Source organism: Drosophila simulans, chromosome 2L (genome assembly GCF_016746395.2).
Source record: "Drosophila simulans strain w501 chromosome 2L, Prin_Dsim_3.1, whole genome shotgun sequence".
Taxonomy (NCBI): Eukaryota; Metazoa; Arthropoda; class Insecta; order Diptera; family Drosophilidae; genus Drosophila; species Drosophila simulans.
The window spans coordinates 6,155,740-6,180,688 of NC_052520.2; the positions used below are offsets into that span (position 1 = coordinate 6,155,740).

Below are 24,949 nucleotides of genomic sequence, written 5' to 3' on the forward strand. Positions count from 1 at the left end.
GACCTTCGTGCCGCGCGTTACAAGAGTCGCAATCGCTGTCGCAGTCCGCCGTCTCAGTCTCAGTTTGTGCCCCCAGTCTCAATCCAGCGCTCGTGACAAGAAGAACAGAACGCCTTGGCCACTGGCAACGCGGTCGCGAATCAACGCAGTTACCCATCTCAGGCTTAATCGGCTGGCAGCCAATCGCCACGAGATCCGACAGATACGGAGATACGCAATCCGCGCAGCGCGAGTGCAGAGATACGAATTGGTTAGGAATAAGATACGGTGCAAGTGGCACCCAAGATGCGGCAATTGTGCACCTGCGGCCGCCAGCAGCGTGCGGCAAAGTGTGTGAAATGTGCTACCTGAGAAAATGCCCACGCAGTGCTCAAACATATCGAAACAAACCAGCAGATAGAGTATCTTTTGCTGCCCCAGTGAACAACAGTGCTTGAAATTTTAGTAGAGAAATCGTTGTTTTTTGCTACAAACTAAAGTGCAAACGGAATACAATCAATATACTACACCTTAAGTCAACGCAAAGGCTAATTCAAAACTCTTGGAATATTTAGGTGAGTTGGGAGTGAAGAAAGGCCTAACTTGAAAACAATCAGTGCTGCTCGAACCAATCATGTCAATAAACAGGATTTCCCCAATGCATAAATAAATACTGAGTTGCAAACAATCAATTAGTGCGGCAGAAACAAGTTTATGTCAATTACCAACTAAATAATTCATGTATCCGAAAAGAAACCAGAAGAATATTTGCCCAATCAAATGTATCTCATCAAGGCGCATTCCAGAGATCAAAAGATATCATTTCCAACCCGTTCTCCCCATTTCTTACGGTGGCTGTCCCCTTGCCTCATTAATTAAACACAAATTAAGAAAGAGCCAAGCTGTCAACATCTGGGGCTAATCAAACTAACCTGCTGTATTTTATAAATAAGAGGCGAAGAAGAAAAGCGGCGGCAGGTCGTAAAACGCTGAGATACGGCCCTTATCTCCCAAAGAAAGATCTTTCTCCGAACACTTTGTGCCTCCGACGGCTGTTGCACACAGATGCTTATCTCGCAGATGCAGTTATGTATCTAGATATTCCCCAGCACAACCTCAACCTCGAGTCTTTGGCAACTTCACACTCCGCTAGACACGCAATGAGGCCCCTGGATTTCATAATTTTCCCGCTGTTCTGCGGGGTAATTAAGTGGAAGTATGTTTGGCAATTAAAGTTCCAGAGACCTCGCTTTCGCTTTTTCCCCCCCACAATCATCAGCTTTTGTAAATAACTCGAGTTATTTTTCTTGCTCACTTGGGATGGTTTAGAAATTTAAGATTGAGATTGAGCATCCGATGGGTAGCGATTACCGCGAGCTGCGAAGATGCAGCCGCAATCGCGCATGCATAATTAATTTCGTGTAAAAATCATAATTACACCAATTAAAATTTGTGTAAACAAGTTGGCAGAAGGCGGGCGAGTCCCTCAATCTGCCCCAAGCGCCGTTTGGGGCGCAATCATTATCATAATACTGCTGAAAAAACTTTTCGTGGTCGATTGCGAGGGGAACTCTTTATTGCCATTGTAGAAAAAGTTGGTGGGCCCAGGCGGCATCGAGTTGGCTATATTATGGTAATGAGACGTTTGAGTATGCCTCCAATGAACAGCAGATTTGCCGCAGATTTGCCCATTCTGCTTTAAACTGCGCCTAAAATCCATAATTCGATGTGCGTGAAAGATTTTAAAGCGGCGAAGCTCAGAGATAAATCCACATAGCTAGCATTAACAGGTTGTATTCAATTTTTTATTCAAATCTAACTAAAATAGTAAGACAGCAAAGTGATAAAATTGATTAGCAATGAAATTATGAAATGCAATAATCGCTAGTTTTATTTCATTGCCACTGAATTCGAAAAACACATACGTTATTCATTCAAACTGTGTTGAATAAAATGTGAAATATGTTTGCGGCATTAAAAAAGGTGTATAAAACTATATTTATAAATATACAAAGTGTGCAGCTTGGAAATTCATGGGAATTATTATGAATTTATTTTGTACATAAACACACATCTCTTTCATTCACCTGCAACCATCTACCAACGAAATGAAAATGTGTATCTCAATTTTTGCGGGGCGAAAATATTTTCTTTTGTCAGCTGGGATTACGATGGAAATGGGGCAACAATATTTACCATGTTCTTCTGCAATTTTAATAAGGATCCATTTAAACAGCATTGATTAAACTTTGTTTTCATTAAAATCTAAACAAAGCCCATTCATGCAATGTCACAAATAAATAATAAAATGTCTAATTTGACCATTAAATCCGATGGCAATATATCAGCAAGCTTGTCGCTTTTGAACTATTTAAGTTTGAATTGAAATGCCAGGGTATATATCTTCTTTAAATAAGTAAAATTCCGGCGACGTGCGGCAATTTATATTAGTGTCTTCTCCACCGAATTCAACTTCCATTTAACCTCATTCCGTACACATCGCATCCCCCAGGTCATTTTTCAGGGGCTGGCGAACACAACAACAGTCAACAAAATTTATACCCAAGAAGTGTCATTCTCGTGTGCATTTCGGGCTTTTTTTGCCGCTGGTTCGACGAGATCGTGTCGCTGCCCACATGGCTGCCACCGAATTGCTGGCGGAGACTCCAACTCCTCCGCGTCCCCTAATTAATTAGCATCTAACTAAGAATAATGTTTCCTGCGGCCCTCGACTGTCATAACTTGGCCGCAAGTTTATTTGTTTGGCTCGCCAACCGAAGGCGGCGCACAAAAGACATAGCCACCATTCCGTGAGATACAGATACAAGTACGCAGATACAGATACAGATACGGGGGAAAACTGGAGGCACAGATGCCAAGACGGCGCACAGGTGCCACATTTTCTTCGATTGCAGGTATAAATGCCGCCAGGAGCACTAATTCGTGGCTGCCACTCCGCATTTTTGTTTGTTAGTTTCGTTTGGCTGGGTTTTTATGGCCAGTGCTGGTTTTTTTTTTTTTTTTTATACACTGGCGTTCTTGTGTTAACTTGTAAAATAATTACTGCCGCCGTTGTCTAGTACTTGTGAGAAAAAAACGTTGAGTGTTTCGGCAGCTCAAAGTGCCCATAAATATCCGCATCCGCAGCTGAGAATTTCCAATGAAATGATTTCAAATGAAATGACTTGGCGCCAGCTCCTTTCCCTGCAAATCTGTTGTGTGCTTGCCACATTTGTTGTTTCGTCTTGGAAGCTCAGAGACCTCAACTTGAGGTTTTCAGCAGTTTCGTTTCCTTTTTGGGTTTTTGCTCTGCTGCGGCGCTTAATTAGTTCAGAAAAAGTTGAGTGCGTTAAAGTATCTCGAATATTTCAAGCTGTCAGGAGTTTGGCGAGTGGACAGCAAGCTGATGGAAAGAAATTTAATGGAATTTAATGGTAATTGCTGGGAATGGACGATAGATTGTGGCTGGATCAAAGTTGCCCTCTGTGGTTCTCAACCCAGTATCTTCGATCCAGATAGCGTTCTCACACTTTCCCTTTCCAAAGAGTGAACCCTTTTCCTCAAGTCGGACCACACATCCATTAAGATTTCCTGCTTGGCTTCCTTTCGATAGTGGTGACCCTTATCTGGGCCCCTTCTGAACACATTCTCCTCCTACTCCTACTCCTATATGTTATGCAAATGGCACCGGGTGTGCCCCCCTAGATGTGCCTTCTACGGCGAGGATTTCGTCGAGCTAATTAAGTTTCGGTTACAGTTCACTGCGCAAAACGGCGATCGCTGCATATGAAATGTGTGTTTGAAATACTGAATGCGCGGCGGAAATGAATCGCCGCTCATCAACTTGACGACGAATTCCCGCATGTGTGATCACTGAATAGGGCAGTCTTATGTGTATTATGAGAGGCCTGTGTCTCCCCGTCGATTTGTCGGAGGCACTGAAGCAAGTCGCTGCCGTTTGCTCATCTCGAAAATACACATCGTCGATTGCGGACATGGATCCATCCAAACATTATACGCATCACAAGACAATGTAGCGTCATTAGCCCTGCCTTGGACCCAGCCCTATTTCCATTTCCAAAAAAAAAAGAAAAACGCAAGGCAGCCCAACCCACAGAACCACCGAACCACCGAAATGCGGGAGGTCTCAGCTCAGATACAAATGATTTGGCTCGGTAATTAGGCTCTAAGTTGCCAAATACACAAATCGAGCCAACATATGCATCGCAAATGGAATCATTTGTAAGTGTCCACTCCTGTAATCGCTGACAAAGCTCTGTCATACATGCAACGTAATTCTTGTCTTGGCAGTCAACACGTTCTGATACCAAATGCTGGGTGTGTTCCCGTTTTGTAGACACCGTTTTCCCGGTCTGCAGGACAGATCAACCCTGTGCCATCTATGGGTCTGGTCCGCTTCCCAGGAGAATTCATTCCATCGAGGGCCACACGTCAGGTGTCGACAATGTTCAAAGTAAACCTTGTCATTAAGGGGTTGGGGCAAAACTACGAGGGTTGCTAATAAATGGGCAACATGTTTGCTTAATTAGAGCACAGCCAGGTTTACTGGGTTAAGAGCCAAATGTTGTTGCTCGCTGCAGCGGAAGGGTTCGGCATGGGAAAGGCATGGCAACCGAGGGATAAGAGCAAACTTTAGTCACTCCAGATGTAATGGAGCTGAAAGAAACCCATCATGGGAATAAAAAACTAATTGATTTTCCCTTTTCGAGGGTAGCGAATTGGTTTAGACACAAACAAAAAAAATGCCATTAAGAATACAAATCGTGAGTTATGAACTCGATACATTTGGAATTCAATTTTCGAGAAAGTAGGCAATGATAGTAAAAGTGTATCTCGTATCTTTGTGAAATATAGCCACATACCTCCCCACTGATCCGTGTTCATTAGTACCCCATTTTGGCTGGTCGACTCATTCGTTTAATGTGCATTTCCTTGTTTAAGATATGCTTAGGACCAGGCCAATAAAGCTTTTCCGTCAATGGGCCAAACAGCAGCCCAAACAAGCGGCAGTCGGCTTAACAACCGCAAAACCCGCAGGCGAACCCCAAACGTTTGTTTTTCAACTCGCCGCCCTGTTCCGGGTGCCATTAAAGAACCGCTAGCTCCGTCTGGTCAAACGGAACGGCTGTGACACAATTTCTGTTAGTACTCGTATGCACATGGCCAACTCACCGTACATGCATGATTTCAATAAGCCAAGTCCGCAGCCAACGGACCAACTTGAGTTTCGGGCTGCGGTCGGCAAGCTAATTGTGGTTTATTACAAGCCAAACAGCCAGTAGCCAGTAGCCCTGTGATTAGACCAACTATGAGTATCTGCAATTAGTTGTTGCGACCTTTTTACCACTCGATCATATAGCTGATGATGAGCACATCCTCTGAACGGAACACCTGGACGTATCGGATGCGTTGGATGGAGGCCACCACGCAAAATGCTCTGTTGTTGTTATCACTTACTGTGCGCGTAGTAAAACTTAATCATGCGTCACTAATTTGTCTGGCTGCCACCATGGCCGAGAGACAAAGGTTAAAGATGGGAATGGCCGGTTGGCCCGCCGGAGTCGCAGCTGCATTTGCACACTGAACCCGAAAGCCGGGGGCGCGCGCGATTCCACATCGAACCCTTTGCGGGGCCAGAAAATAATTCAGAAAATCGATAGAGCTCTGGTCTCCGTCCTCCAGCCCACATGTCCTGGATACGCTCCGTTGATCGGCCTAACGACTGCCTCAGCCTCACCCCCCAACTCTCCAACTTCGGCGGCCTGCACCCGTTCTGGTTCCATCTGTGTGATGGCATTTCGTCCCGCCAGTCCTCCTGCTCCTCCTCCTGCTGGATGTGCCTTCCTGTCAATCAGCGCTTTGTTGCTGCGAGCGCCTGGCAGCCACTTACTACCGCCTCATTGTCAATGTCGCTGCCTGTCGCTGTCATCCTTCTCCTCCGAAAATGTTTTCAAAAAAGCATTTTTACATATTTCGCCGTTTGGGTTTTTGTCGAGAAGCCCGGCTTATAATTCATAAAAATTCCCTCACAGGCAGCGGGCCCACACACGATTCACTCGACGATGACAATGTGGATGATGACAAACCGCAGACAAAGCGGGTAACAGGATGTGCTCTGTGCGGAGCGACCGGCGAAGTTTCGGTTGAACCAGCTCCTTCAATTGACAGACCTGAGTAGTCCGGCGGCTGGCGGGGGTTGGTGGGTATGGTTTTGGATGGATTGCAGGAACGAGGCAGCCAGACAGGAGATCCGCTTTGATGCCCTCCACACCCTGGGAATGCCTTTGATGCCGTTAGGAGTTGTGAAAGGCGCATATTAACAGATAAGAGTGTATCTACATGATCTAGTCGGCGAAATTTATCCGGCGAAGAGTACTGAAAATGGAGTATGGAGTTTAAGTACCTACACATAGTCTGTTAATAACTAAAAGCGACATTATTTATGAGGCTATACATTGATAACTCCCCTCTAACAAATATTCTATTTCGTCTTGTTTCAACTGACATCATTGCTCTCCCACGCTTTAGATTACCATTAAAAATTAATATATCTAAGTGGTTACTGCTTCTTTAGGATTGTCAACTCCTGTCAGTTGCCTGAAATATTAATAAGTATAAAAGTTATGTCTTCTTTGTGGCCTTGATCCTCCAGAGTACGATGCTCCCTGATTGTATCCATTCAACCGGGGTTTACCTTAACCCCAACACTCCTGGACTTTTCAGTTCTTCTTGTTTCAGTTCTCCTCCTCTATGAGTTGCAAGTTTCGTTGCTTCCACCCATTCTGCTACCCATCCTGTGAAGCCCCTTCTCCGGTTAACTGCTGCCAATATCCTTGCGCTTCCTCGTTTCAAACTTCCTGTTTGTCTAACTGACATGTGACGACTGTCGGTCGGCCCCATCTGGGCCTTCAGCCTTATCCACTCATATTTCCAGCGTTTTGACTGCCCCCGTGCTGCAATCCCTTCTCGAGCACTTTACCCGCCACTTATCATGCATAAAGTCTAGAATTTGCCGCACTTTTTTTTCGTTTTTTTTTTTCAAAAAACTCGACTAATTTGATCCCAAGGCGCTGCTTGAGCCTGTCAGGACCCATTCCCAAACGCCCTCCGCCCCGCAGGCAGCCTTTCCCTTCGCACGCTCCACTGCCTCGCTGTGATTTCCTCGGCTCAGCAAAGCGTGAAACATTTTTTCGCAACCTTGCGACCTCACACGCCCCCTGCGCCCCTTGCGCCTCATCCGCCCACGCCCTCTTATCGAGCCCCATCCGCACACACTCATACAGGCATAGAAATTCAATATTGCTTCTCTGTGTCTATGCTAATGAATGGCTCGCGAAGGAGGAGAGCAAAGCGAGGCGGCGAGAAACGGAAGAAAGGCAGAAAGGACGATGCAGGAGCAGGGACCGACATGCTCTCTCTCTCTCTCTCCTCTGCTGCTTCCTCTATTTATTTTTCCGGCTTCCTGTTGGGAGCTCCTCTTTTCGCTTTCGCTCCGCGCTGCTTTGCTCTGCTCTGCTGCCTTTTTGCGGTTTGACGCAGCAACTAAAAGTATGCAACACTTTTTTCGCATGTTGCTTTTTGCATATTTAATGCCCGCCCCGACGGGGACAGACAAAATGGCGGCGTCTCGTTTTTTCGGTCCACCCCAGCCCCCATTTTCTGGCACCCTCCCCCTTTTTTGTCCGACGCCCCTGCGGTTAGGCGTTGATTTGTGGGCTGCCCCGTTTGTTTGTTGCTCCAGCAGTTGTAGCCGTGTCTATTTGAGGTTTGTGGGCGGCGAGTGGCTGGTATGTACATCCGCCCCTGATGTGACTTTAATGAACTGGGCCGTTTGCCGTCGAAAATCAATAGAAACGGGCTTTAAGTGCCACCGATACGGCGCAACGCCCCGCCATGACTTTTCGACGGCCCTTCAAACGTCTGGCAACGTCGAGAGCGCTTTTTTGGTCCTTCGAGCCTGTCACAATAATAGACAAATACGTCACGCAGGGAGGGCACACTTCCTTGCCAGACAGCAGCAAATAAAAAAGTTGTCAACTGTCTTTGCTTTGCGAATGCTATGCAAATTGCCATCGAAGGTGGGGAACTTTCAATGCGGTGATTCTTCATGGTCCCCACTGCCATTGTTCGTTCCCTCGTGGCTTTAAGGTCTTTAAGGCCTTTGGAAAGGGCATTCTACGCAACCGAATCGTAGGTTCCATTTATTATTAAATCAACAAAAGTGTTGGCTGGCAACGAGTTGCATTTTGTTGTACTTTCCGTCCCTGGTGAGACAGCTGCCTTCCGTTCGGGCTCCCACAAAGCTACTACTGCTGCTACTCCGACTCTGCCTTCCATGTCTGCAATGTCATTTGATTTGATTACAAGTGAGGGGAGCTCGAGTCGTCTTTGCTGCCAGTGATGCCACTGCTGCCACTGCTGCCACTGCTGCCTCGGTTGCAACAACTGTCTGCCGAGCTGATGGATTATATGACGTTGGCTGCCTGCCGTCTGCTGGGATGCGGAACTGGCCCGCATGTCTTTGGCTCTAAGCTACCGCCCAGCGCCAGCCAATTTGTCTAGTTCTGGAGTGGGCTACGGGTTACCCCACTACTAAACACCCCATTTTAATGCTGTGCTGTCTCTGGCTTGATTAGCGTCGCTGAATTGACAGAAATTGTCACCAGCCAGCCAGAGTGTGCTTCAACGGCAAACTCCCAACGCCCAACGCCCAACTAGCGAACCCCAGTGCAGCCCCATTTGCCGCCCAACTCGACCCATCCTGCACAATTTGCGTCACTTGTTGTGTGTGCAGCAGTTGCCTTGAACAACTCGAAGCCACCCAACCCCACAACCCCACCGCCCACTACCAGTTTCAGCAAAATCTGGCTGGCGCATTTTCCTTGCCTTTTTCGCTCCAGCACGTCAATTGCTTAATTGATCAATTTAATTTGACACTTATTCAAACACTCGGAGCGTCGCGGGCAGAGCAAGATAAATATCTCTTGCTCCCGATTTCCAGCGCAGTAAACTCGCTTTTGTGTTTCGATTTATGCAAATTGCGACGGGCCATGTGGCCTACAACTACAACAGATTCAAATATGTATATGTATCTGTACGTTCGAGTACGTCTGATGTTCGCTCCAGATTCTTTTCCATGAAAACTGTGCTTCATCAATTAATCAATTGGTTTATGGCATTTGTGTAATTCGCTGAATTTTTAGTAGATTTCCCCTGTTTCGGGATCGCCCTTTCGAGTTAATCAGGAAGTCCGACCAGCGAACAGTTTGATGTTTAAATTTTAGCGCTCGGCCAGCAATTTGTTTTTATGTTTCCAGACTCCCACGGCAAGTTGTTCTAGAAATCTGTTGACATTTCAAATGCTGGCCCTTTTGATGGATGGTTTCGTATAATTGAGCGTTGGACCGAACTCGAATATCATTCTGGCGTATCTGTAAGATACATGTAGCTGATCATGACTGGATCTTCGCTCTCCAATAAGCGATAAATCACACTGCGACAAGCGGTGGAAATTGTGGCCATGGAGTCTGGCTAATGCCACTCTTTTCGAGCCAATTGAGCGTGTAATTAACTAACTGTACATTTCAATTTATGAAATATTCGCCAGTGGATGTCGACTGCGCCAGTATCAAAGCACCGCCAGGTGCAGCGGCGAGTGTCACTATTAATTTAACCTACATCGTGCATCTGCAGCAAGTTGCTGCTGCGACAGCCAGCATTTCTCAGGCATTCTCTGCTCCTCGAGAATTTTTCCAATTTGTTGCCGGACCGACCACAGGGAACTGGGCCTGGACGTTGAAAGATGAGCAATTAAGCACTGAGTTATCGACCAGAGCCACATGTACACACATATGTGTGTGTGTGTGTTGGGGGGCGGGATAGGATGTATCTTGCTATCAAGCAGCATCAGCTGCGTGACAAATTGCCCCATGACGTGGAAGGTTTTTGCATGCCTGGCGGGCAGATAGGGTTACCTTTGCTAGGAAAACACAAGACAAGCTGGATGTGCGCATTTATTAGATCGGAATCAGCAGAAGGACAACCTATGCAGCACCATCGACGACATGGTCATGAATCCTGCTCGGATCGAAGGTATTCCGCAGGGTCTGGCTTCCGGTTCTGGGCCCCCATTTTTTTTTTTTGCTGCTAATGAGTTTTACTTAGGATTGCCGTCACCTCATCTAAAGCCGAGCCCATTAAAATTAAAAGACATCAAAAGAAATTTGCAAACTAAACACAAACAGTGGGCCAAGAATGTCCCTTTGCCGGGTGACTGACTGGCCGGGCGGCATGTTCATTATCTCTGTGCTAGGCCCTTTTCCGCCCTTTGGCCCTTTTGGCCAACTCTGTCGCACCGCACGCTTTGCATAAGCTAAATAAGTTTTCCGGGAGCTTCTGCCTGAAAATGCGCTTGTGTCCCGCTTTTCCTCGACCAACCGGCGTTAAATTAAAGCGAAAACTGGCTTGCTCGTCGACGTCGGTGAATGGATAACCGGCTGGAGGATGACGGGCAGTCTGTTTGCTGTGGCCGCTTTCTATGGCACTGCTCATATGTCTGCCCCGGCAGAAAATGTTGCGAAATAATGTTTAATGAAAAGCACAAAGTCATCCGGCCCCCGGCTCCCCGCATTTTCCCCATTTTCCCCATTTTCCGCATTTCCCCAGCTCCCTCCCCTTTTGACTGCCGCCCTGACTCGTCACGCACATTCACTTTGCATCCATTCAAGCCGCCCCAAGTCGAGCAGGGAAAAAGTCAACGCAGAGGATGACTACAGGCTGTTGCAGATTTGGCAGGCTTTTGGCTTTTCTGGCGGCAATTAAGTTTCCGAATCGGGCACAGTTAAAGCAGAACGATGCGATAACTAACCGAAGTGAGAACAAGGTACACGGAGAGAAATGATGTCTGATTGAAGCAAACAATGAAAATTATAGATATAAGTTTGCAAGAAATATTCACAAATGAGAAACCATTCAATTGAGTTAGATTATTAACTTAAGTCCCAATCTCTTTTGAAATTATCAATTTCCTTTTCGTTTAATATAAAAAAGTAATAATTTATTTGCTTTTTTCCATAGAGAAACGGAGAAAAAGGCCAGCAAAAGTTAAAATTATGTTTGCGGCAGCATACAAAGATTGTGGTCCAACTTAAGGGGTTGGGCTGATAACCCTTAACCCAATTGTAGCCAATCCCATTCGTTTAAATGATCTAACCTTTATTGTCAACCCAGTTCATCACTTTAATATTTAATTTTTCTGTTTGTATCTAACTAAATATTTGTTGTGTTTTCTTCATTCCAGATCTCACTGCCACTCTAGAATCACTCGTCGCTATGAAGCACACGTCGCCCAGTGAAGCGATCTCCTCCAGCAACATCAGCATGTTCTCCCGCCAGTGCCTTTCCCACCCCACCCGCTCACCACCCACGACCACGCCCACAGCCGCCGCTTCCCGCCCTCCATGCCGCGCCCCCCGCTGGACGCTGTGCCTCTGGACGCTGGTGATCGCCGGCGGCTGCTTAATGCTCAACGCACCGACGACGATGGCATTTGATATCGGTGAGTACCGGCTCCAGTTGAATTGATTTAGCAGCAGGCGAGTCAAGAAGTCAGAAGGTATAACCCCACGAATATGTCAAGATGCCCAGACAAATGGCGACGCTGCGCCCAAGATGACCAGCGCTGAAGGGTCGCCCTCTTGCTCGGGTTGGCTGTATTTATTTATTTAATTGACATTGAAAGCATTTTTGTTACGGCCCGTCATTTCGCGACAGGCGACGCAGTTGGGGTTTTTCTGCCCAGCCAGATGACTGCTCCGCGGGGAGTCCTCAACTGGACATGCTGCAGCATCCGCAAGCGCCGCTGCAGGCTCTCCAACGGGCGCACATGGCTGTGGGGCATATGGCTGGGCTGCAGCTCCAACTCCGGCTCATTAATAGGCATATTGACATTTTTATGCCGCATTTAAGGCATGCTTTCGGTATGGTATCATAGGATGTGGTATGGTATGGGAGTCTGCTTTAATGAAGCCATAGCGCACTGGCTTAGGATTACGTCCCATTTCAATGGCCATCGCATGTCGGCGGATCATAAACTCCGTGCCACTCAGACGAGAGGCGATGGCCAGTGAAAAGTTGTCCCCAAATGCCTGGGGCGGCTGGGCAAAAGCAGTGGCCTGGAAGGAGCTGCCTCATTGATTTCCGAACGGAACTTCATTACAATAATTATGCCGGAAGAGGGAAATTGTGAATCGAATAGTAGGAAAATAAGCCCGAAAGTTTCGTGCTATGACAGCCACATACCACCACATACATTGAAGACATTCAACTTGCAACATCAGCTGCCACAATATACCCCGCCACCCCGCAATCCAGAAACGAAAATGAAATCTTTCTGCCATAATATTTATAGTTAATCAAGCAAGCCAAATACATAAATACAAATCTATAAACATGTTCATTTCGGGTTCCAGAACTCGACTGCCTCCGTTGGCTGCCCTAGCAGTATTTGCACTTATTCCCCCCAATCCCCGCCAGAAAAGCAAACACATGCCAAAGGAGCACTCTGCCGAAGGTTGTTGTTCCTTCTGTTGTTGTTGTTGTTGGGGCTAGACACATCGAAGCGAGTTGAGTTAGCAAAACATGCAACAATTTTCCAAGTGAATGCACTTGCAATATGCAGTGCATGTCGGATTGAGAGTCGGGGTGTGAGATCTGGCTTTTGACCCAACCTGGCCCATGCCATCCAGGCAGCCGAGCATCCCAGCATCAGAGCACACTCGCTCTTCATTTGCGTAGCCGGCTATCAAACCCAATCAAGTGTGAATGCACTGGAAGCTAACTTTTCGCAGAGATGGGAAAACTTGGAGACCATATAGCATCTACCTACCACACACTATGTGCAGTATTCATATGAGTTCTGAATATAAAATGGCAAATAATATTGTCCCACAGAGCTGCAATTAACTTAGACAGTCAAAAGACCTAAAAATAAGATTCATTTACACTTCAGTGTAGATGGATGTACATATAGTAACTTCACAGAGCTCACTTTGAATTGGTTGGCTGACTTCTCGCCGTGTGATTATTTATAAACTTCTAAACGAATGCACGCAACCTTGCTCTGGAGGAGATCAAAAGTGGGATTGGGACTGGGATTGGTCCGTGGTGAGCCCGCTGGGCCCGGGCAACAAAAGTCATGTCAAATCAGTGTTGATTCTGTCGAAAATGTCAGCGGGCGACTGTCAGAGGCAGGATTCGTTTGGTGGGCAGGCGGATCTCCTCGTGACTCCCTCCATATCAAAAGGCAAATGAGTGGGGGAGGGGGAGGAGTCTGCGCCCAGAGCAAATGCAATTGGTGGGCTATAAATTAAGTAAGGTAGTTGACGTTCTGCCAGTCCAGAGTTGACTTTGGCAATGATTAAGTGTTTGGTTGACTCAAAATGAGATATTCTTTGAGACGATATGCGTCAGACATGGGCATTTAAAAGCATCTTCAAACTCAAACTGACACACTTGAGGCTTTTTGATATATTCGATGGCATTGCGCAGACCACAATTCACTGGCTCTATATTTAAATACTTACGTCGTCATTAATTAATGTTAAAAATACGATTTCCTCTCATTTCCAGCCACGTGCAACGTGCCCCTGGGCATGGAGTCGTTACTCATAACAGATGCTCAAATCACAGCGAGCTCAGCTCATGACATGGGCTTCGTTGGACCTCAGCATGCAAGGTAAGTTGGCCCAAACTGATGGAGGAGTTTAACCCAAAGCTGCAGGTTAAAGGAAAATTACCTGGGGCTGGAAAAAGAATCGTATCTGTGGGGCATAAGAACGGGTTTTACGCTTACTCCTTGGATAATTTCTCAGCAGCAAAGTATTAGCCTTTTAAGACTCATCATCGATATCGTCTGCGATCAGGTTTTTGAGATTACAAGACTTTATATTACGTTTACGATTGGAACCCTGCCTGTGCCACAGCTCCCGGCTCATTAACCATTTAACCCCCAGATGGAAAAAGTGGGGGGCTTATCTGCGATGCCGCTGCCCTGCGTGTCCATTTAATTGCTAATTTTATAGACAACTTCGTTAGGCGATAAGGCAGAGTCAATAAAATAGAAAACTTTGTCCACCGCTCAAGCGGCTGTTCAAATGTTCAACGAAATTTATATTATGGCACAAACAGTTTGCCCATCAAAATACCAAAAGTCCAGATACAAAGCGACCGAAATCGAAGTTCAATAAATACCAGCGCCAAACTCGTTTGCCCTCGCCGAGCGATCAAAGTTCAAGCGAGTTTGAGGATTGGATAGGTTTTCCATCGAAGAGTTTGGTTTAATTTCAATTTTTCAGCTTTGTTTACATTTTATTGTCGCCTTCGAAACAGAAGGGCCATTGAAACGGGTTTGGTGGCCTGGGCAGGAAGTTTCCAAGTAAGACGATGCGGGACGCAGATTGAAGCGGAAGTTTCGCAATTGCGCTGACCGGAGTCGTGATTGATGACACCATCGGATGGGCTTGACTTGTCGTGTAATTAGTATGGAATATCTTGGCGGAGTGGGCCGGCACACACTCGTGGTCATAAACATGTCAATTACCGCATGAATTATGGCCAGAAATCAATGCAAACACACATTGGAGGAACAGTGAGCGAAGGTGAAGATCCATTCTTGGCCCTTCTTTTAGTGCCTCCCGTCTGTCGTCCGTCCGCCTTTATAGACATGCACTTAAAAAACACTCTGGAGCAGGGCTGACTGACAACCAAGGCACCACACACTATACACCAGCACCACCACAAAGGCATCATTAACATTACCCCTTTATGGCGGTACTAAAATATAACCACAAAGACAACGCGTGTTGAGCACGTCGGAGATAAACAAAATATATTTGGCTGTGTTCGCCTCTTTTTTTTATATTTTTTTGTTCTTCATTCAGTGCCAGATTAACCGGAATTTGTACTAAGGAGCATTTGAGCAGAGGACGGGCCACGAAAGTTGAGATCGGACTGGGCACCGATAAGTTCGCCATGCGGGCAGACTCCACAGCCAAAGGGGGTCGTCGTCGATGGCAATGCCAACTGAATCACCTGAGCGCGGTGGGGGGAAGATCTCGGAATTCGTGGGGCATTGGTAGTAGTCGGCTGTCCGTGGGACCGCCAAGTGGATCCGATTGACAGACGATGTCAGATTGCGATTCCTTAGCAGGCTAAGTGCTGCATGAAGATATATGTATGTATTTATTAAGCGTGAAGCGGAGTTGCTGAGCTGCGGAGCTGCGCAGCTCCTTGGAGCTCCAATTAAAGAGTGCTCCAGTTGAAGTTGCAGAACTTTTGCCCAATTCACCTTACACTAATTTCCCTTCGGTGGCGCAACTATTCAGTGCTAGAAAACACTTTGGACCCCCCAACTCCTCCTCCTCCTCGCAGTCAGCAACTTTCTCTTTTGTCTTTCGATCTCCTTGCCCGCCAACTAACTTACAATTTCCCCGGCATGCCCAATCAGGCGAACTGCAATTTGCTTAGCCGAAAGTTCCACAGAGTCAACCAGTAAAGTTCAAAAGTGCAGGCAGCATTATAATTTGCGGCTGCCGTGCACTTACCTAACTAGACTAACTAGCTCGAAAAGATGTGCTCGAAAGGAACTCGACGTAATTCATTTCGGGAATGGGGCTGGCTGGTGGGTTTCTCGACATGCACTTACGAGAAATTGCTGGCGGGGATCGGGGTCCTCGGGAGGCCATGAGATGATTGCTGCGCGCTGGCTGCGATGACGGTTTGTGGTCCCCGTCTGGGGCTATTGAATTACGGAGATTAGTTTAATGACAGTTGGCGCTGTTTGATTTTCATTACCGCGCCCATCGTCCACCACCGCCAGGCGGCCATTACGTTTACAACCTTTTACATATTACGGCGATGAGAAGGAAAAAAATCCCAAGCCGAACCGAAGCCCCAGCGATTAGATGTCGGAGTCCTCCGGTTGGAGTCCGCACAGGCAGTTAGCCAGTCCATCAGCGCTCGGAATGAGCAGTCGACGACGGTGGCGCAGATTGTTAACTCTGGCAATAACAATAATTAAAGTCAAGTTGAAAGGCACATAACTGCGGATATTAGCATTTTAAATGATGTTTGTTTGCTTCGCTCTCCACTCTTTTTTCCTTCCTGCCTGCCATTTGGGGGGCACTTGGACACCGAAGGAGAAAGGACGCGGCGGAAAACCTTATTTTATGAAGATTAAATTGACCTCTCTGCTCAACTGTGGCTGTAATATAATTACAATTTTCCAGCGCCTCTCCAGCCAGAGAATTTGGCAAGAAGGCTTCTGAGTGCATCATTTGCATGGCTATTCCATGCGAATCCAACTAAACGATGTCTCAATGCACGCGGAAGCGCTCTACTAATGGCCATTCGCCAAAGGCTGGGGCGGAGCATGTACATTTTTTAGAGATTCCCCAGTCCGCAGTCCGTAGTCCGCAGCATGCACTTAAAATCCCAGTTGGCCGGCAAATAAACATCGCAATCGAATTCAATTCCAATAGCCCGCTGGCAGCCGCCGGTTCGAGCGGCCAAATGAAGCAATTTGCCACGAAGCCAACGAGGACAGGAGGCCAGGAGTAGGACTACTCCGAGTCACTTGACTTGACTGGGTCTAGGCCTATGCCCATGCCTATGCCTGGTAGCTGGGCCATGAGTAATGGCCGGGCATTAAGGCAGCCGAAATGCAATCAAGCATGTAAAACTTAATTGAAATATAAACCGAGTGGCGAGGTAGTAGTGGTTAACGTATCGACGGCTTTGGCAGAGGGGCTGAAAATTGCTTAAAGTTTGTCCGTCCGGGAATAGGTTAAATTAATCCTTAATTACACAGACAACATCCTGCTGTGTCTAAAACCGCAAACAGCTTAACGAACGAGACGAGCTGCCAGACGACGCACCACAAACGCCAGTGGTTGCGATTGGGGCAGCGTTTCGTTTGAGGGGGTGTTTGGAGGGGGGGGGGGGGGCTCCATGTGGTGCCGAACGCTTAATGTCAATTAATTTATAAAAATTCCCCCCTATATGCCAAACCCCCACCATCACGCCAGCAACTGGTTTTCGCGGCTACTGTAGTGAGAGAGTCTGATTAATAAACTTGTGCCTTCATCTGCATCCCCCTTTTTTCCAGACTGAAAACCGATAATGACGGAGGAGCCTGGTGCCCCAAGCACATGGTGTCGAATGCGTTGAAGGAGTACCTGCAGGTGGATCTGCTGCAGACGCACGTCATCACGGCGATCCGCACCCAGGGTCGCTTCGGCAAGGGTCAGGGCCAGGAGTACACCGAGGCTTATGTCCTGGAGTACTGGCGACCGGGCTTCGACAAGTGGCAGCGCTGGAAGAACATCCAAGGCAAAGAGGTAGGTGTCCACTGTGAAGCCAAGCGAAGCATATCCTCCAGCTAATCCCATCGCCCATCTATCCTCCACAGATTCTGCCCGGCAATATCAACACATACAGCGAGGTGGAGAATGCCCTGCAGCCGATCATCTTCGCCTCGAAGATCCGCATCTATCCGTATGGCCAGTACGATAGAACCGTCTGTCTGCGCGCCGAGATCGTCGGTTGTCCATGGGAAGGTGAGTACAGTCGCGGGAGGGGGGGAATCCCAATCCGAGTGGAGGCGATAAGAGCTCGACACATGAGCAATGATAGTGCGGAGGGGCTAACAGCGTTTTAGTGTCAGCGCTAATTTATCATTCCACAAACGCGAGGGGCAGCCTGTTTGCAATTAGAGGAGCAAAAGCGGCTTAAGTGTTCGCACGATTGGCTTGTGGACACTCGTGGCATGCGGCATGCGGAGTGTCCAGATGCTCGAGTTCCAGATGGCTTATAAGGCCTGGCATGATCTGCGATTCGGAGCCACTTTAAATAGCTAAAGTGTCTGTACATCTAATGCATACCACTTGTTTCCTAGCATAACGTAAAAGTTTTTAGCTCAAGGAAACCATTTACTTCACTCCAAGTTTTGTTTATTTAACTGCCATGTTCAACCTCCCCCAAAATTCCATAATTTCCATTAGACTTTACTTACCGCATTATATGCATGTTCCGCGAAAGCCCTCAAAGTCGCCCCCGAATCGCATGACCCACAGGCGAGTCCAAGTCCCCACGTCGGAGGACTATGCCCACCACATAACAAGAAATATCCAGGCAACGTCTGGCCCGAACCACGTAATCCAATCAAGGTGACTGCTACGCTCCGTGGAACCAAGTGTAGCGCATTCCTGATTCTTTCCCAACATAGGGGCACCGCAACTTGATGGTCGGGATTTCTTTTCAACGCCATGAGCACTGTACTTGAAATATATATCGCGTGCAGACGTTGCAAAAACATCCCATACCAATCCGATTCTCCCGGCTAGACCCGACCGAAATCGAAATCCCAGACGACGACATGCCGGGCACGCTGAACACCATGTCCCGTCAGTCGTCCGATAACAAAAAGAACAGGAAAACTCTTAAACAACTCAGTGCACTGCTAGAATGGAGTGTTTACTGTGCACCATCAGATGTGAGAATGTGTTATCTCATTAGTATTATCCATTGCTATTATCAGTTTGCTAGCGAATTACTATCATTACTGCATCTTCGGGATTATTTGAATGGCAGCCACACTTTTTCCCAGTGTACGCAAACAACATGACCAACCTGGTCGGTGCGGCTGCTCCTAACCTTTACTTTGTCGATTTTTTGCACGCAATTGTCAAGTAGTCCACGGGCCAGAAACAAGTCTGGACAAACAAATTTTTCTATGATTTCCATGGGCTGGGCGGCGACTTTTCCGCCGGCAGCAATAGTACACAACTGGCCAGCGAAACGCGCCTAATGACAATTTGTAGAGCCCCAAGTTCCCCAAAATGCCCCCGAGGAGCGGAAAAAGGCGCGGAAGTTGAAAATTATTCCGTAAATTAACGCAATGTTTGGACCCGGGACTTCGGGGTGGTGGCACTACGAACTGGCTCCTGGGAATGGGACGAGCTCCCCTGATAAGTGGCGCCATTTGTGTGCGCGGGAGCACCGAGTTTCAGCTGCGGCACGCCCATTTGCGACGAAACGGGGGACTTGGATTTGGATATGGATGTGGATGTGGATGTGGATGTGGATTCGGGGGTGGCAGACATGCAAACCTTCTGACCGCTCACATTTTGCGGACTATCATTTGATTTGCCACGGGGAATGTGAATGTGAACAGGAGAGCCGCCGACATGGCGCATTTCATATGCAAATTAAACAAGATAAGATGGGAATGGATTGTGCCCCGAGTGGGCCACATTGTTGGCCCTAACAGCAGATGGGTCTAGACAAGTGCCAGACGTCCAGTGGACTGTGGACTGTGGACTGTGGACAGTGGGCGAAGAAATCAATAAATCTCCATCTTGGGGTCGCGTCGATTTCATTACGCGATCATTAATCTGCTCGAAAACATGCCCGAATCGAATCATAATTGTTTATAAATTCAGGCCATAAATTTCGGAAACTGCTGGCATTTGAATGGGGCCCTTTGGCCCCACCTAGAGCCGCTCCCGAAGTATTCCGTTTAGGGTTAAAGCGCCACAATCGTTAAAAATAGGGTTCATACGACCGACCACCAGTCAGGGAGATTATCTCCCCACTTTGACATCCAAAGCGTGGCTAAGCTGGAATTTGTTACGATTTAACAACAGCTCTTGATATCGTCAAATCGAAAAAACGGGAAAGGGGGAATCGGGTTTGCATATGCTCGAGTGCATTATAAATGCAGCCAGCAACTGATTAGCGTTAAGCCGGCGATTTATGGAACCCACTGTTCGGGGGCCCATAATTTATGGCCATTTTAGGGCATTACGAGCCACTAGCTCACTATCTTGGTGTTGAAACCTAGGGAAACTTCAGCTCCGAGAGGTTGGGCAATTGAAAGTGGAGCTGCCAGGTGGGTGCAACTAAATGGGTAGTGCTTTGTCCACACTTAAGGCTGCTTTCCAATTCCCTTTGAGTTCCGGCCAGTCCACTGGGACCACTCAGCCATCCATCCATCTGGTATCCTCAATTTGAGTCATCAGCCAGAAGCGCGTTGACATTGTTGCCGTTACCGTTTGGCTTGCGTGCCACATCCAAGAAAGGCGGAGAGAAATTACATTTTATATATTGCAGTTGCTCGCTGTCTTGGCGACCAAAAAAAATAAACCAACAAAAAAAAAAAATGAAGAAAAACTCCACGCACTTAAGCAAGGACTTGTCCTTACTTTGCTCATTTTTTTTGGCCAACAGTCGCGACACGCAAATAAGGATCGCATGCTGGCACGCGAATAACGAGGCACACAGACAGCGGAGGTGGAGGCATCCATCCTGCTGCCCCCCAGTGCTCCATGGTCCTCCATGAGCTGGCATTGCGTGAACTTCGTCGCAGCGGAGGCAATTGTAAAACGCGCTGCCCCGAATGTCTTTGCAGTTAATTAAATATGCCATATAACGTTTACATTCGGTTTAATATCGTGTCGAAGGATGAGGAGGAGGATGTGGAGGAGTGGGAGGAGTTCTTATCTGCCAGCTCCGACGTAATTCATGTAATTAAACGAGGCGGTCCAGCCAGTCCGAAGGCCTTGAATAATAATTAATATTTTCGTTCGAGCGCACCACCCACTACCATAGCCACCATCCTCCCATTCGCCCATATCATGATCGATAAGGGTCGTTTGCCACCTGAGCAGCCCCATCATCATTATCCACATATGCATGTGTGGGCAGTGCGTAGGAGGTCTCTAATTACGTGTAATTATGTGATTTTTGGTAATTATTGGAAAATTCCAACGACTGCCTTGCGCCGCCTATCTATCTATCTATCTATATGTGTATCCTGCGAGCTTGTTTGTCCGCGTGTCCTGTTTACCACGTGACCCGATTGTGTAAATAGAAATTCTAGTGAATTAGTTAAGCGTGTGTCGGAGTTTTTCCCCTCCCACCACAATCGGTGCACCCTATTTTCCGGACAGGGTATAATTATATCGAGTGCCTGGCAACCCCGAGTTGTTGGTTTTTTCGAACTGATCTAATTGTTTTCGGGGGCGGAGTGGGGGCGGCCATTCGATTTTGTAATTAGTGTCAGGTGTTTGCTGGCGAGTGCCGGCAATTTGGTATCCTTATTCGTTTGATTGAAGCCCTAGCTTTTCGGTTACTTGGTTTCCGCTTTTACTTTAGCCCAGCTAATCCCCGCACAACCCAACCCAAGGAAACGCATGACTCAGCCCCCGAGAATAACGCTTGACTTTGACATTGAAAAACTATAGCCGGCAAGTTGCTCAATCCCCTTCGATTAATGCCCAACATAACCACCGAAACCGAATGACAGACTCGAGGGGAGGCTTGGTTGCTTCCAAAGTGGCCACAAAACGAAATTATGTTTCAAGTAACTCAATATGCTCCACACCTCCTGGGGCAGCTCACCGAATCCCTCGTCTTTGGGGGAGTACGCAGTGGAAAGTTTTAATTTAGCGCGGTTTTAAGGCCAACGAAGTGGGGAGGCAGCTACACTGGAGCCACCAATTGAGACAGATCCTAATATTATTAAATATTTAAGTTTGTCCTTGCTCCTCAGCTCTGTCACACAACTTTTTCGGCTAAGTGTAGCAGCACCGCAGAACTCGGCATTTTGTCAGACATTTGTCTTACCCACGTGACGCGAAACGAGTATTTGACATGTCTTGTGTGTGATTTCCCCAATTCCCATCCCCATCCCCATCCCCATTCCCATCCCATTGAATCCCCTTAGTCGGCAGCTCGGGTTTCGTTATTTTCGTCTTAAAGTTTTTTGTTTGAATTCCCCGAATTTCCACACTCGAAATTTAAATGTGTTTCCTTTCCATTTTCAGAGGGCATCGTGTCTTACAGCATTCCGAAGGGCGTGCAACGCGGCATGGAGGTGGATCTGTCGGATAAAACGTACGATGGCAACGAGCAGGGCGATCGCTATGTGGACGGACTTGGTCAGCTGGTGGATGGGCAGAAGGGCAAGGACAACTTCCGCACCGACATCCATGGATTCGGAAAGGGTGAGTAACTGAACCGTGCCACTTGCGCGAAACTTTTCCATTAATTCGCCCGAAAATATGAAATTTCCTTGGCCAAAACAGTCCCATCATTTGGCCCATCCGTTTTCCGTTCGAAACTAAAAACTATGAGCTTAAAAGGTTTGCCTTCCGCAGCCATAACTTTCTCCTAACAACTTTACACTAAGCACTGTGGTTGAATTTCGATAATTAAATCATAAAATCACACAAGTAATAGAATTTGGATGCCATAATAGAAAGAATCTTATAGATTTATATTTAGTTCTAGATATTTGCAATCTTCAAGTACTTTCTCCCTCACTTTCACCCATTCAAGAGCCATTTGTTTATGCCCACAGTGCGCCGATGGCCCATTGAAACCGAAAAGATTTATGGCAACAGAAAGAAACTGATTAACATCGAATAATGACAAAAGTTCAGCGACGGGTGGAGCATGGGGCTCATCTGACCCCCATTGCGCCGTCGAAGGTTCACTTCATTGAACATCGATGGGGGGAAAACTTCGGCCTCGCCAATAATTTGACTGCACAACACAATAAGCAAAAATAAATAATAACTTTGGACCATTTGCTGGCGTCGCAGTAAAGCTTGCCGGATACCAGGCCAAGATATAGACTGCCACGCCCCCTCTCTGCCGATGGGCGGCGGCAGTAAAAAATGTAAACATTATGCATAGTTGATAATTTATGGCAACTCTGGCATTCATTTCCGCCCCAAAAATGCAAAAGTTCTGGAATTTGCGAAGCCAGCCAGTTTATATTTTTCCATCTCGCCCTGCCCCGCGACTTCCATTGAATGCCCACCATGCCACATGCCCCATACCCCATGCCCCACATGCCCCATGGATTGGCAAATGGCCAATAATCGAAATTATTGAGAATCGAGAACTCCACGCAGGAGCAAAGTTCGGTTGGACAATTAGACATGCAGTCGCTGTGTCTGCGGAAATTCGAGACGAGCTCGAGACGGAGTCATAAAGGCAACGCATTGCAACGGCAAAGTTTCCGGCGCATAATTCCGATTTCGATTCTGATTCAGATTTCGATTCGCGGCACTCCCATATCTCGGCTTTTATGGCAACTATTTGCTCGTCTTCTGCTTATTTGCATTATAAGTGGGAATCAATACTCCGCCGTGCTGGCGGGGTGTTGCATGCCCCAAGGGAGGCGGCATTGTATAAATTCTAGTTAGGTCTTGCCCTCCAATCCCATAAGCATACGAGTACAGTGCCTGCAAGCTAATATTGCATGATTTCTGCTCAAGGGGGTTTCCTCCCCTGAAGTCCTCGCTAAGCCCCCCACGTAGGGGACTCGTTACCCCACTGAAATTAGGGCCACGCAAACAAGGCAGCGGCAGAAAAAATGGCTTAAATGTCGCATTGGCCATTATTTCTAGTTATACACAGTCTACCCTCAAACCCAAAAACACAAACCCAAACCCAAACCGAGAATCCAAACCCAAAAAAAAAAACCCCCTTTCGTGCGCCTGCCGTGAGCATTTATTTGTTTTGGGGGCATTTGGGGAAAACTTCACCCCAAATGTGCCATTGGCAATGCCAGGTTGGGGACTTAAATAGCTTTACATGTCAGTCCGCCGCAGGGCTGCTCTATTGATTTCTCCCCCCCCGTTCCATGGTAATGTTCATTTTATTTCATTTTGATGGGTTTTTATTCATTTCAGGTTATGAATGGATTGGCTGGCGTAACGATACGCCCGGACTGCTGGGAAAACCGGTTGAAATAGTCTTTGAGTTCGATACGGTTCGCAATTTCAGTGCCATCGTGCTGCACACAAACAATATGTTCACCAAGGATGTTCAGGTGAGCACGTAGCCTAGTCTTAGAAATACCAAAATTAATAGCCAAATATGTTATTTATAAGTCAACTAAAACGATATACCATATCTTCGCCAGGTATTTGTGCATGCCAAGGTTTTCTTCAGCATCGGAGGTCGCTACTTTTCGGGTGAACCCGTTCAGTTTTCCTATATGCCCGATACGATAATGGATCATGCAAGGGATGTGACCATCAAGCTGCACCACCGGGTGGGCAAATATTTGAAAATCAATTTGTACTTTGCCGTCAAATGGATTATGCTCTCCGAGATCAGCTTTATATCCGGTAAGTGTGGCACGTGAGATGCTGGGTTAAAACGAATGAATCTGGCACAGAATTGCACTGAATTGCAGTGAATTGCATTTGCCAAGTGAGGCGGGCCGCTTGAGGAAATGGAATTGCATACGTACAAATGCATTTTTCAGCTTCATTTCACTCTCGAGCTCTCGATTATGCGACAACACAACGTCTAAGGGCTGAGGGCTGAGGGATTTGTTGGGCAGAGGAGCAGTGCATTACTCCTAACAGGGGATAAAACATTTTTCCAACATTTTGGCCAATAACAATGGACTGTAGTGAGTGCAGGGGGGATGAGTGGGAAAGGCCCCGAGATAAACGAACACAAACATTTTCCTCTGGCTGAAAAACTAAAGTCAATTGAATGCGCAAAACCCGTCTGCTTGCAAAAATGTAAACAATCCGAGACTCAAGGGTAGATGAAACTATGAATTGCATTTCAGCTTACTTTTCCATGAATATCCCGACATGTCCCGATTAAAATTTTCCCCACTGCCAGGCTCAATCCCGGATTCAACCCTCCGCTCTACCAATTACTATAACTTCGGTCAGTGAACCGAAGATCGCTTAAATTCATTGTGTTTTCGGTGGAGAATCCACGTAAATCCCTCCGTTGTTAGGTGTGAAATAGGGCAAGGGGATGAGTTTGATTGATGAGCTCAATAGAGCGTGCCGTATGAATAGGGATTTCCTGTACTTTACATTTTCCGGGCAGATGGCACTTGGATTTGGGA

The 24,949-nt window shown here is 47.1% G+C and overlaps 1 protein-coding gene across 1 annotated transcript in view; it reads left to right on the forward strand.

Moving 5' to 3' along the window:
• The first annotated feature begins 414 nt into the window (after positions 1 to 414).
• LOC6731185 overlaps positions 415 to 24,949 on the forward strand; it is a 28,457-nt gene continuing 3,922 nt past the window's right edge. The window contains exons 1-8 of the mRNA XM_039292086.2: positions 415 to 554; positions 11,300 to 11,557; positions 13,630 to 13,735; positions 17,165 to 17,396; positions 17,468 to 17,615; positions 21,885 to 22,064; positions 23,763 to 23,902; positions 23,996 to 24,203. Of these exons, the coding sequence (XP_039148020.1) occupies positions 11,332 to 11,557; positions 13,630 to 13,735; positions 17,165 to 17,396; positions 17,468 to 17,615; positions 21,885 to 22,064; positions 23,763 to 23,902; positions 23,996 to 24,203 (1,240 nt within the window). The 5' untranslated portion in view covers positions 415 to 554; positions 11,300 to 11,331. The remainder of the gene's footprint in view (positions 555 to 11,299; positions 11,558 to 13,629; positions 13,736 to 17,164; positions 17,397 to 17,467; positions 17,616 to 21,884; positions 22,065 to 23,762; positions 23,903 to 23,995; positions 24,204 to 24,949) is intronic.